Genomic DNA, 15232 nt, shown 5'->3' on the forward strand with positions numbered 1-15232 from the left:
AACTAAAATGAAACATTGATAAAGACCGACAACAATTGTTTTGTTTAAAGTCAACATTATTTTTCCTTGTGAACATTCATTTTTTGAATGCATTTCAGATAAGTTAAAGTATCAAAGTATTTAAAATTATTTATATGATAATAAATTGTTATAAGAAAAAATATTAACTGTAAACATTAATTTCATATGTATTAGTATTTAGTATTTGTCATCCTTACCTGTCTAACAATGATACACCATTGTAATACATACAATCAAAAACATACAAGCAAGGATTAGCGTCTTCAAATTTACTTTTCTATGAAAAAAAAAAATAAATTCATTAGTTAAACTATAAATGCCTCATTATATACAAGAGTAAAAATACCTTGTGAATTCCTAAGGTGCCAAATGGTAAAGGTTTATTAGTTTTATGGTCATACATTAGTACTTCGCAATCTAAAATAATTTCTTTTCCATGCTGAAAAGCTTTAGGAATATACTGCTTAAATAAATCAATCTGAAATTAAAATTACTTATTATTAGTGTAAAGCAGTGTTTCTTAAACTTTTTTATCCGTGGAACCCTTTTTTGTGTCCACTTTTATCGGGGAACCCCAACGTTTTTTTTAAAAAAAAATTTACCTATTTTTATTTAGCTTTCAACAATAAGTTACTACAGTTCGATAATTAGAACCCCTACTCTGTTTCAATAATTTTAATACATAAAACATTTTTCCCCGCTAGTCTCTACTAATTTTTAGTTAAATTTTTTAAAGTGATTTTCTTGAAAATTTTGAAAAAAAGCGCTCAAGTTTCGTGTAACCCCAGGGTTCCGCGGAACACAGTTAAAGAAACACTGATGTAAAGAATATTAAAAACAGTGGATTCTGTCTAAATTTGGCACCGGTTAATATAGGCATCCATGTAATATGGCTAAAATGGTCTGGTACCAATCTCATTCGGTTTATATAGGCAATTTTTTTTTTATCATAGCGTTAGAATATACACATCATACATGTTATACGTTTTTTTAAAACGATTAATATACCTAGTCAGGTTCCGTCAAATTTATGAGATAGTGTTTATCGAAAGTAATAAAAAGCATAACTATTTAAACCTTAATGTTTTGTACTCCTTCCACCTCAAAGTAGTTATTTTATTTAGTATTTTAAATTTAGTTTTATTTATGTAGTAATTTAACATTTTTTTCAATTGTATGGTTCACAAGTGTAAAATAAAAACTTTTTTGGTACTATAAATTTTTGTGTTTTTGAATAAATTTAACATAAGCTTAACATTGGCAAACAGGGCTGGTCCACATTAAGCGAAATCCACTGTATATATTATAAATTATGTCTATATAGATGATTTATAATAGTTTTAATATGAATCCATAATACAAAAATATGTGAGTATAAGTTGAAGATAATTACTTTATGTTCCAAGACAGGTTTTAAACTTCTTGAAAAAAATTTAAATTGTTTTTCACTTTTGTGCAGTTGAACACGTTCACCATCATATTTAATTTCTGCATATATACCTTTAGGACACTTTTTAAAAGTATCATCCAAATTTCTGCATGGCTCAGCCTAAAACGATGAAATATAAAAAAATAATAGTTTACAAGTTCAATGGAAAACAACTTACCAGCATTGGTAAAATCGGTGTTAGCAAAGATAATTTAATATTCATTTTTCCATTGCTAGCTATCTTAGATGAATCACATGAACACGCTTTTTGTACAACAGATTTTAAATCATGTGATGTTTGATATGCTTCATATGCATTCAAATGAAGTGCCCCTAAACTGAAAATATAATATAGGTTTATACAATTAATATGAATCTAAAAAAATGTACCTACAAGTTATGTATATTTATAGTTTATACACAATTACACAATTGTATAAATAGTATAATAAACATTGAGCAATGAGCATATCTTAATAACCTATTATTATTATATTATTATTATTTATTTATTTATATTATACTTTTTATAGTGTTTTTATTTTACTATCACTTTGTAATTTTTTTATATATAATTTAATAAAATATTGTCATTTATAAACAAATGTAAAATCCACAAAACTAAATCGACTTAAATTTTATTTATAAAAATATTTTGATATAAAAAATATTAAGCAGAAAAATCGACAACTGTTAAGAATCTAGGACTTAAACAAATAAAAAACAACTAAAGGTCTTTTCAAGATTTTTTTTACTATTCCCAAAAAAAAACATAACAAACAGTCATATAAATCCAAAAAGTTTTTTGTTCAACTATGTATGCTGGTTTAAATAATTCAATTAGGTATATTTTATAACTACGAATAATTTAAGTATTACATCAAAATATTAAATATAATCTGTAACCTTTAATTAAATAAATTATCATGTTTAGAATGAGTATATTCTCTAATATAAGTATTTTAAGCACTTATGTTTTGGTAAATATATTAAAACACATTTCTACATTAGATATCTACTATAGATTCATTGAAGTTACTATAAAGTACTATAGTAATAAATACTAACTAGTAACATCACTAACATTAGACTTAAGTGACTTCGGACATACAATTTATGCAACCCTCGTAAATATTGGTATTATCATACACTAAAAGAAAACAAAAGAAAATAAACAGAAAAAAAAATTTTAATTTTCTATTTTTTTTCTTACAACAGAACATTGATTAAGTTAATGTATATTATTATGTATTTATAGATTTTTAATTTTAAGAGGTGTCATGATACCAATATGCTAATTGATATAATATACTGATATATTGATATCATATATTATAATATATCAATACTAATATTCCAAAGGTTAAGCAATTATCTTATTGATATTAAAAATACCATCATCAAATAAATATCCACTGACATACGTAAAAAGTACAAAATTCCACGACAAAATTATATACAGACGGGTGTACTATTTACATTAAAATAATCTTTAATCCTAATAATATGAACTGTCTTTTACCAATAAATTATACATACCATTTCCGTTTTTATACTTAAAATGTCAAGCAAACAATCTTATTAAATATATAACAGGTAGGTAAATAACGTATGTACAAAATACTAAGATAACATAATTCACATCAATTTGATATTTACACTAAAGCTATATTGAATTGAAATAATAACTGTAAAATTGTTTTCAATAAAAATATAACACACTAGGGACGATTTGACCTCTAAAAAAATAGTATAAAACGCCACTCCAAATAAATCATCTCATACAGTGTTCCTGGAGCTCAGTGGATTCTCACTTTCGATACACCGGAGAACGAATACTTTACAAATTTATAACATGTTAGAAATTATATTATTAAATAGTTTATCTATACCGGTGAATTAATTATCAGTTATAATTTTAATATACGGTTAGCAATGTTTACTTTTTAGGGGAGCAACTGTGTTCTTTATAAACAAATGTTACATAGAAATTAATCATAGAATTCACGACCCCCTTAGGGTTTAATAGTACTTACTACTTCCTCCTGTAGGAAAAAGTAATATAAATATTAAATACAATAAATAGTATATTGTTTTAACTCTCCTTCTTATTATTAGGTACTCGTACTTTATATTATTTTTTTTATAGAGGTTTTCATAGATTTATAAGTGCATAATTCATAGTCATTATATATTTTGAAGATTAATAAAAATTTAATAGTGATATGCATTATTGGATCATACTAAAAACTTAGTTAGCTTTTAACCTTTTAGGTGTGTTTTGAATTTTATTCACGACCAACATTTACACTTTAAAACCTATAATAAAGTATAATTATATTTCATATAATACCTACATGGTAGGTGTTTATTGTAATTTTTTAAATACTAATAAATGTTAAATCTATGTAAAATCATATTAATATTGTATATCAGAAGTGACTAACCTGATCTTACGGGCCACTTTAGAAATGCATTATATAAAATTACCCTAGGCTAGTCACGGGTTTATTCCTGTTGTATATAATTTGAAATGATCTTACTATAATTTTTAATATAAAAACATGCTAATTCAAGTATAACAAATAATAATAAATTCATATTTTATGTTTTTAATGCATTTTTGTTTCTTTTAACTGCTTCTTTATCATTACATATTTACAGGATTTAAGTTCGAGCCCTAGTCATAACATCCTCCAGATAAAATTATAAAAAAATATTTACACCGTAAAAGTATAAATAAGTAACTAGTATAAGTATAAGCTATATACATTTTTTAAATTAATTTTATTAAATATTTTTTGCGGTTGCCGGAAATTTGATTCCCCCTCCTCCGATAAACACAGTTTTAGTATCACTATCAAATTATAAAATTTCAATAAACCAATGATAATCGATTAACTGAAATAACAATAAAAAAAAATACATCTAACTAAGTCACATTCATAAAATATAATACATGCATCAATTTTAAAACAATATTACAAACATAGGTATGAGGACAAGACGTGCAGGGTGTGTCCGGGCGGCTACATAATATGTTACTTGCGTAGTTACGTCCCAAAAAGGTATATTTTTCAAGTAGTAAAAATGTAAAAAAAAAAAAACAATTATGTTAAAAATTAAGAAAATTAATTTATAGCTAAGATAGCATTTTATAGGATAAAAGGCAAAAAATGCATAAGTCATCAACATCCTATCCCTATTAAATAAAAATAACATTATTAATTTATTTGTCCTTTTTATTGTATTTTAACTTAAGTGTTAACTCACCACGTCTACTCTCTGTAAAAAGATATGTGATGGTAAGCAACTTGTATTTTTCTATTACACATATATCAAAAGGAAATTAAGTTTAAAAAAGTCTAACAATTAAAATATAGATGGCCAATAGTAATGCCATGGCCATTAGTTTTGGAGTCTACACACGCCTATAATTAAAAAAACTTAAAAAATAAAAAATAAAAAATAAACCCTCAACGATGAATTTTTATAATCGATTCACTACAAAGGAATATGTAAAAACAGACCTTTTATTATGGAAAATTAAAACATAGAATGACTTATTCGTGTATTATTCTCGTAATACTAAGTATGTAGGTATATAAATCTACTATAGGTTAGGATAGAATCTATATGTATTATAAACGTAATATGTGATCTATCGTTTCGGTAAAAGCAAAAAAACAAATATTATTTTCAATAACATAGATACTATCAGAACTGATGTAAAAATTACTTATGTAGAAGTTTAACCTGTCTGATATGCGATGATAAACGACTTGAATCCACTTATTCATACGCTACGCACATTATCTAGTGAATAACAATTGACATTACTAATAAAAAATGCTATGTTTATGCTTATAATATTTCACAATTTTTGATTTGTATGATTGTTATTTTTTTTTTAAAAAAAAGTTGTTAACATTAAACTATAGGTTGCCCCATTATTGAGTTCAATTGTTAAGAATGAGTAAAATTGAATTGAGACTAAGGAGAGGGGAGTATAATATAATAAACATTGTTATATAATATATATTAATATATTATAAGACTACATATTAATTGCAGAGTATTGTATAACAAAAGTCAAATTTTCAAAGGATAACTTACTGATAATTAACTAACTAATTCATAAATTCGTTACTTATAGATAACATATTATTGATCACATAGATCATATATTTGTTATAAAGTACAACAATAACTAGTAAAACACAAAAATCAAAGTCGTTTTATGGACGAGGGATTCACACGTTACATAGAATTTAGTACGTATTTATACTCCAATAAAAGTTACCTACGGTAAAACAAATAATTTTTTTAGTGGTCTTTTAATCTAACATACGGGTATGATGCAATAATGAAGCAATAATAGCAGTTGACTTTTACAGTAAATTTAATGTTAATTTTTTTTTTTATGTAGGTATACCTAGAGAGCCTAGACAATAAATAGGCTATATTATATATTTATATATATTATATAGGCTATATTATTAGACTCTCTAGGTATACCTATATGTACGTACCACATGAAAAATTGAGTATACGATACATTTTCAATCAAATGATTCGATTTTCAAAAATGGAGGAGGTTGGATATAATGTGGTTTTAGATATGAAAATGTAGCTAGTTTGTGCATTAAAGTGCTGGTCAAACATAAAAATTCCCAGTTATTATTTTTATAATTGGGGAAAAAAAGGTAAAACGAGAATTTTTAAGCAAATCCGATTTTCGATGAAATCGATTTTGTTTTTTTTTTTGTTTTTAACATTCATTTTAACATTTTGTTTTTTCATTCAGAAATGAATAACCGCAAATACTTGAAATTTTCACCAATAATATTATTTTATATTAACAATACAATTTTAAAAATATTTCTAATATTTTTTAGTAATAAAAACTTTTTTTATTAATTATTTGTTAAGTAAAAATGCTTGAAAACTTAATAGTGAATACAAAGATCCTCATACATTGTTTATTTCTCAGTTAAAAAATATCAAAAATTCATACCCATCACAATATATTTTTATAAGCATTTTAAGTTAAAATTATGCAACATTTATAAAAATTTCGAATTTTAACTAATAATTTTGTAGCTGGAGTTAAAAAATATTTGTTTTTATACCTAAAAAATATTTACCTCAATGTTTTTTATTATTTTTTCAATTTATATGTGAAAAAAATTAAACCAGGAATACAAATTTATTTTTATGAGCATTTCAATTTCAAATATTTATAACATTCGATATTCACTCGTAAAATGATTATTTCTCCAAAAACAATTTTTAATATTTTATAGTAGTTTATTAAAAAAATAACAATAGGTACTTAAAATTTTCCCAAATTTTCTACATTATTTTTTTTATACAATAAAATTTTTTAAAACTATTTTTGAGTTGTTTATAAGACGAATATTTTTTTAGTTTTTTTGGATTCTGAATGAAGTGATGAGTGTATTGATTTTACAATGATGTTTGTGTGTTTTTTTTTTGTTTTTGTGTCTGTGTATAGCATAATTTGTCAAAATAATGCTACAGTTTCAAATTTTGGGGGTGGTTTTCGATAGCAAAGTGAACATCATTTTGTAGACTGTAGAGGTCAAAAATAAGAATTTTCCAACATTTTTAAAAAAAAATCCATTTTTTTATATGGTTGTAACGCAAAAACTAATCAACGTAAATGCTTGAAATTCTTACCAAATGTTTATATTAGTGTTATCTATATACGATAAGACTCTTTTTCAGCTATTTATAAACAAGTGAAATTTTCGATTGTTCTGAATATTTTTTTTTTTTTTTGAACTGTCGATAAAACCATTTTGGATGGCCAATAAAGCTTGAAAATATAATACAAGGTTTGCAGAAGTCATTCGTTCTTACTGTAGTTAAAAAAAAAATCAAAAATCGTTGGTCACAAGTTTTTTGATAAGCGTTCAAAGATCAAATTTTTATGAAATATGTCAAAATCGCGAAAATGTACAAGTTATTTTGTTGTTGAAAATTCATAAAATGTTTTGTATTTATATCTTATAAGTTAAAAAATTTAACACTATGATTTCAATAAGTTTTCTTTCAAATAGCTATAGAGAAAACTCGAAGCGTCATTATAGGAATAATGTTATATAGGCGTTTGAATTTTAAATTTTTACGAAGTTGCGTAACGATAACAATTTATCCTCATCAATCGATTTTAAGTATTAATTGTTATTATTCAAAGAGTCGTAGATACTTGAAAATTTCATCAGTTATTAAGATTGGCATTTTCTTTACATGATTTAATTTTCAAAATAGTTTGTCTATCGATAGGCATTTAAAATATTCGTTTCTGTTTAATTTTTTTTTTTATAAATATTGATAAAATTTTTCTGGCCGAGTCAAAATACTTGAAATTTTAATACAAAGTTCCTCATACGTTAGCCTTATAGTGATTAAAAAATTAAAAGAATATTGACAAGAATTCATCAAAACCATGAATATTTTCAAATTATTTTGTATTGGTAGTTAAAAGTTGAAAATTTAATACAAGATTTTTCATAAGTTTAGCTAACAATAATTATAAAAGAACTTAAATTTTGGTGTATTTAGATCATTAAAACATAAACCACCTTTTTCACCAACCACTGGAAATTATTCTAGGCTGACAAATCATCTTCGTTCAGAATCGTTTTTCGTATACAATGATACCTATCATTGGATTCAAATTTAACACTCCTATAATATATAATAGTGATCCATACGTCACCTAATGTACAGCATGTACAGTATTCACTTACCCGCTTTTTTTTTTTTTTTTGTATACACGATAAATAATAAAAAAATTACTACTTTAACTTTGAGGGTAATTTTAAATTGAAAATTGAATCTAGTTTTTACTTTCAAAAAATAAATTCAAAATAACCGGGAAAAACAAACAAAAAGTGATGGAACAACGATTTTTTACGCAAAAACAGTATTCTAAAAAATTTGTTTTATTTTGGAGTAACTCAAATTTTCACAAAATTTTAATGTTAATTTTAGCATTACTTGCACACGTTATATGTTTTAATTATTTTTGAGCTATTTATACCTAGGCACAATATATTTTTTCTTTTACTTTAAACGTCGATAAAACATTTATCTTTAAGTTAAAATGCTTGTAAATTTAATATGAGGTTTTTCATAAGTTCTTCAGTAACCAACTAAAAAAAATCGAAATTACATAGTTTGAATAATTTTTTATAAGCCTTTAAAAATAGAATTTTGATGAGATTAGATCAATTTAAAATTTTTGAAATTTAGATGAGCAGTGTTATTACCTCGTTTAATGATGGTCTACTATTCATTGATTTGAAATACTTTTTTTCTTTTGATAATGAAATTTACAATCTTTACCACTCGGGCACAATAAGTAAATATGATACAGGTATATTACTTACATACAAATTACTAAAAAATACTTTTACTCATAATAACAGTACATAATATATACCTTTTTTAAGGAAAGCGACCACATATTAGTAACACTTTCATATATTAAATACTTATAAGTTAATATTAATGTATATGTTATATGTAAATGTACATATTTAAGAAAAATTAACTACTCATTATATTAATATAATATTTTGCTATAGATTATAAAATAAAAATGTATGTTATAATTTAAAAAAGTAAATATTTTACAGTACAAAAAATCAATAAAAATATTACTTTTTCCAGAAATATGTTATTTGTAATAACTTTAATGGTTTAGTGAAACTTTTAGAATTAAAAAGTGTTCACTATTAAAATAAATTCCGGAGAAATAAAAAATTGCATATTTAACATTTTTAAAGTGAAATGATCATAATATAATATTGAGATATGAACACTTCTCTTAATTTATTATTTATAAGATCATTTAAAATGCTCTTTAAGGCAAAGAACTATCCATAAACATTGTTTAATTTTAAAAGTCAAACTTAAAAAGTTGTCATAATTATAATAAATATTAAGATTAGTAAGATATTAAATTTATTTCGTGATAGTTATTATTGCTGAATATAGGTAAACCTATATTGGCGATGCTACGGAAGTAATGCAAAAGCAGTTCCCGCGGCGTCGTCGGTTCAAAAATGAAAAAAAAAAGTAAACCTTTATTAGTCATATTGTCTATAAATTACACCCAATTACCTATTAATAAATAGATTTTTCAATGAAAAGTTCCACAAGACACTAAAATAAATAGAAATATTTTGTGACCGATCCATCAATCCCTCTGCCCACAAAGATATTTGCATAAACATATATATTGTATACAATTATACTTGAGATTCATTAGCGTACAAAAAAAAAATAATTACAGTAGATTTTTTATATGTACCAAATGCCAGTATAATTTTTAAGCATCATACGGTTTAACTTATCATATTATAATAACTCACATAAATTTTGGTCCGCAATTAATTCTGAGATCATGCATCACCAGCCGAATTATCATTTTCAAATCATTTCCAGTACATCTATAAAATAAATTATATTTAATGTAAAATTTAAGTTATTCTAATTTGATATTGATAAAAGTAGCTTAACTTACAGCGTTGCGATTGATTTAAAAAGGGCCACTTGTGCAATTTCAGTAGTTTCCATTGACAATTTGTCCAGAAAACTATTTACTTTAGCTAATGTTAAAGTCGATTTTGATGCCGGTTTCACATCAACATTGTTACTTTTTTCAAAAAATATTCTTATCGTTTCAGCAACATCCCCCTTTTCCAAATCTTCCAGCATTAAGTTAACATTTTGTTTAAACAACTTTAAACAATTAAAATACATTATAGAAATTAATAAAAACAATTATGTGTATCTTATTGTTGTTCATTAAATATATTATAGGTAAATTTAGATATTAATTTGTAAAAAAAAAATTAGTGTTATCATTTTAATAATTATATATTTATAACGTAATAAATAATAATAAATAAAATAAAATAATTATTTTTACTTGACTAAATAATTTAATAAGTTGTTTTGACTGAAGATTGTAAATTCTTTTTTCTGAATTAGGTAACAACATTTTACACCATAAAAACATACTTTCTGCGCGGGTTTCATTTGACTGTTCTGTATAAACACCATAAACACTTTATTAAAATTTAAAGAATGTATAAGTACACGTATTATTATTATCATACCGCAATCATAATAGAGTTAAGTACTATACAATTTTAAATTATAACATTGATATTATATTAACTCCAAAGTATATTTTAATTAGGTAACTGTAAAACAATAATCATTTATCAAAATATAAAATTAAAATTTTTAATATCCGAGATTCTTATCAAGCATATATAATATCAAATATCTTACACCATTAACAGTTGTAATGATATTTTATAATTAAGCAATGAACTACTAACTCATTTTCTTTGAATGAGTTTCTCTAAATACGTAAACTATTTAAACAAACATCATAACATTATGTTAATAATTTATAGAACATACCTTTAGATAAAATATTTTGGATAAATTCTTTGAAAATTGATGTTTTTTGAAGATGACTGTTTTCCTGTGAGAGACTCAAACACAGTTTTCGAAAGTCTTTAAAATAATAATCTTGGGTTTGTGGCAGCGACAGCACAGGTTTTGTTTTTGATTTCTTTTTATTGGCTGTGTCTTTTTTAACCGGCTCATGGTCATCGTGTGTTTTAAGTTTATCCTTGGGAACTAATAAACATATACAAAAATACTTATACTAACATTTCCATACGTAGTTGCTAATACGCATACGTTTAAATTAATTATATCCATATCTTACTATCAGGAAACGTTGTAAATATTTCGTTTTGGTGTTCCATGGACAATTCATCCCATCCACCGATATCATCCACGCAGGTAATTTTCGCTGTCGATGCTCTCTGCTTAGAAAATACCGTTACTAAACACTGTGGATGATGCCAAGCCTTCATTTTTCCATCACCAAATGGATTTGCCACAACTTTGGCAATCCTCAACGTTCCTTGATTTAGAACTTCTTTGCACTTTTTACATTTTGCCCTGTTGCTCTTAGATTTTTCTGCAACGAAAAGTTTGTCCTCGGACAGTTCTTCCATATTGTCAAGCTATAAAATAAATAACTATATTGAATAAAAATAATTTGATTTAAACGCATAAAAATGTAAAAGGAAAATAACGATGCTAATGTAAGGAAATAAAGTTAACCTATATAATATCGGCTGTACCGTTCAACAAAATTAAATTAGTTAAGCAGTCACCAAAGAGATTTCATCGTTTAGGTTTGAAAATAAAAATACAATAAAAAAAATCCAGACGGGTTACAGAGACGGACACTTGTCTCACTTCACATTATAGTCATAACAAAAAAAAAAAAACAGTCAGAATTTTTTAACAGTATTAAATCTTCATGTAGTCATTTTTAACAATACAAAGAAATAAACAAATACCATTTTCGTTCAATACAAGTGTTCGTTATAAAAGAAATTGCTCTAGTTTTCAGTATATTCCTTAATTTTATCAAAAACTATTAGACCTCTTCATTTTAATGATGTTCTGTTTACCATACCAATCAATTGAAAAGTTAAATTAAGAAGCTTTTCGTTCAATACACGTGGTTTGTTATAAAATGTAACTACCAACTAAATTTTTCGAATTTTAATCAAATACTATTAGAAAATGCAAATGAAACGAAAAAAGTATTTATATTGAATACATAAAATATTTTAATTCTATAAAACAATGTACAAATCAATAATAAATTGTTAAAATTCAAAACTATTGTATCATCATAATAACGGACCAAACAAAATAATGTTATAAAAAAACGATAAATTTTAAACAAAATATTCTACATGGTTAAAAAAAATCTGATTAAGTAGTATATTATGTATTTATTATGTAATAATGTAACTAATAAACTATATGTAAGTAAAAAGTATAATAAAATATTCCTGAACATTTAAGTTTCTTGTAGCATAATATTATGTTCATTAGAATATTTATCAATAAACAAATTAATCGAAATTAAATAAAAGTAATACTGTAATACAAAATTAATTATGAATACGTACGTAATTTGCACTTATAAGTTTAATCATGTTTTTAATTCCATACAAAATTCCCATTAATTATCAAACAAATAACAATTATTGCTAAAATAACACCCGAAATTGAATTTAGAATGTGCAAAAATAATTGATTAAAAATAATAACATATTCATTAAAGTGACCAATCAAAACAGTCACAACTCACAAACCTAACCACTCAACATACGTAATGCGTAAATTACCGTTATTTTATTATTTTATTTCATTCACTTTAAATCGATTAATTCAATAATCACAAATTTCATAATAACACTACAACAGACAATGTTTTCACAAAATATTTGTTTATCCTCAAGTAGTATTGTAAATATGACAGAGTCATAGAATGCATTTTTTAAGCATAAATAACACAATTCTCCAACTAAAAACTAATTAGGTATCCAAGAACTAAATTATATTTTTTTCCATTAAATCTATTCAATTATGTAATAAATTAAATATAATAAATAAAATCTCTTTACAATATAATATATAGATATATTTATTATTATTTATCATGTATATATTATTATTTATGTTAATCTTATGAAAACAAATCTTCAGGGAAATTTCAATTCGATATTTCCAGCTAATATGCAAACTGAATGATTTATGTTACAACTCAACTATATGCAATATTATTCATACAAAATATTATAAAATTATTATTTATACAATGTACCTATACACATGGGTAAAATTATAAAATTACATCATTCAAAGAAATAGGTAATATTTATACTTGTTAGAAGTTCTTTTTATTTTAATAATATTTAAAATATCATTGTGATGGTTATCAGTTTATCACGAATGTTAAAATAATTAATAATTATGAACGTGTGAATCATTATTGTTTTATCACAAAGTTATAAACACTTTATCGCAAATAAAAGTTTACTATCTTTAATTTGTATGAGAAATATTTAAAAAAATCATATATTATAGACTGAAAATCAAATGATAATATTTTATTGGAGAAGACCATATTGGCATTTTAAAGCCGAAATATGTTTTAAATCATATTGTAATCATAATTATACACCATTTACTTTCTTAATAATGATTTACTATTCGCCACTTTCGTCTTAACAGTACCTCGTAAGTCTAGCGGGCCATAAATTTCACATATCTTTATACAATTACAAAAATATACCTATCGTATATAAAAAAAACCCCCGTTAAAATATTATAACCTAATAAATATGTAGTAAGAGGCTATTCGCATTTTACAATTTTACACAAGAGTAATACGTACAGCCCTATAAGATCGAATATTTCTTCTTATGCATAAGATACAACTCAGGCAAGACCATTCTACGCATTTTTTTTGCACTAAAAAAGTGTTTATTGTATTCTAATTATTAAAATCACACGTTACATACATATAAAGTTATCCCATCGAATCCCATATTTTTCTTATTTTTTAGCTATCACTGACAATCTTAATTGTTGTGTAAGATAAATTTAAATTTATTGATATTTTATTGAATACGAAAAACGATTCTGAGCACAGACCGCGATCTGTCAGCCTATATATATCACAAAGTATATTTCATGATGTTGCTATTAAAGTAACTATTGTTTTGTTAATTCAATTTTTTTCGCAAAAACATTGCATTTATTTATATACTTAATATTTAGTTATTAATGTTATTATAATATAATAGTATCAATATTCAATATGTATACCATGTTATATTATTATTATTAACGTTTGAAAATTGTATTGTGTATAATCAAAAATAATACAAAAGTTTTAAGTGCTCACGAATGATTTTAAATTATAAAAAAATAATTAAAATCATTATTGATTGTTATAGTATATAACTTTGTCCCAATTTGAACTTAAAATATGTATAAGCATTTATAAATTTATAAATATTTTACTACAAATTTAACTTGTCGTGACGAATTTGACGGATTTTATCAAAATTTAACTTCGATTGTAAATCAAAAATTGTGCCGATATTATAAATTTTTAATACTTTTATAAAAATATAACAACTTATGTGGGATGACCTAGGTGGTATGATTACAATAATAATTATTATACCTATTATAATTTTACTCTTATATTATTAATATCGAATGCAATAAAATAGTTATTACAATTACACATTAGTAGGTAACAATATTTATTTTAGGTGAAACTGTGAAAGATGTATGGTGACATAATATTGTGTTACATAAATTTTAAATTAAATAAATTGTTTTATTTCCCTTATCAAAGTGAAACGCTAATTTATAAATACCAAGCTAAAATGAATTATAACCAACAAATCTAGTCCTCAATTTGCTATAAATAAGCAAATGCATGCATCCGGGTATCGCGATAGTTTAATTTTTATCAAAGTTAACTTTAAAACCATTTAATAATACGAATAAAATTCTTTTTGGTTTCATATGTATAAACTTATTTTTACATTTCACGACCATTGTAAAAATGTTGATTTATATACATAATAAAAAAACTATTTTACATTCTGAACATAATATGATACTATTCCTCGCTATACTCCTTACGCATTGTCTCTGAATAATTTCGTATACTCGGGACTTATACAATATCTAACAAATCGCTAATCCGTCGATATATAACCCATCTTCAGAGGAATTATAAACGTATATAATATATACATGTACATATTATATTTTCTGTTCAATGTAGGTAGGTATACAATAATATACCTCATATGCGGTCTCGCAAACTTT

General features: G+C 24.1%; 1 protein-coding gene across 4 annotated transcripts in view; it reads right to left on the reverse strand.

Moving 5' to 3' along the window:
• Positions 1–15232, reverse strand: part of LOC114125187 (DNA ligase 3) — a 35968-nt gene that overhangs the window by 7588 nt on the left and 13148 nt on the right. For all 4 annotated transcript variants that reach the window (XR_007605789.1, XM_027988724.2, XM_050206288.1 and 1 more), the window contains 9 exons: positions 11235–11538; positions 10922–11143; positions 10419–10537; positions 10011–10228; positions 9859–9936; positions 1629–1788; positions 1415–1570; positions 368–499; positions 219–298 (listed from right to left, as the gene is read on the reverse strand). Coding sequence is in view for 3 of the 4 variants with exons in the window: in XM_027988724.2 (XP_027844525.2) it covers positions 219–298; positions 368–499; positions 1415–1570; positions 1629–1788; positions 9859–9936; positions 10011–10228; positions 10419–10537; positions 10922–11143; positions 11235–11529 (1460 nt within the window). In the remaining variant the exon portion in view is untranslated. The remainder of the gene's footprint in view (positions 1–218; positions 299–367; positions 500–1414; positions 1571–1628; positions 1789–9858; positions 9937–10010; positions 10229–10418; positions 10538–10921; positions 11144–11234; positions 11539–15232) is intronic.

Source organism: Aphis gossypii, chromosome X (genome assembly GCF_020184175.1).
Source record: "Aphis gossypii isolate Hap1 chromosome X, ASM2018417v2, whole genome shotgun sequence".
In the NCBI taxonomy this organism is placed as follows: Eukaryota; Metazoa; Arthropoda; class Insecta; order Hemiptera; family Aphididae; genus Aphis; species Aphis gossypii.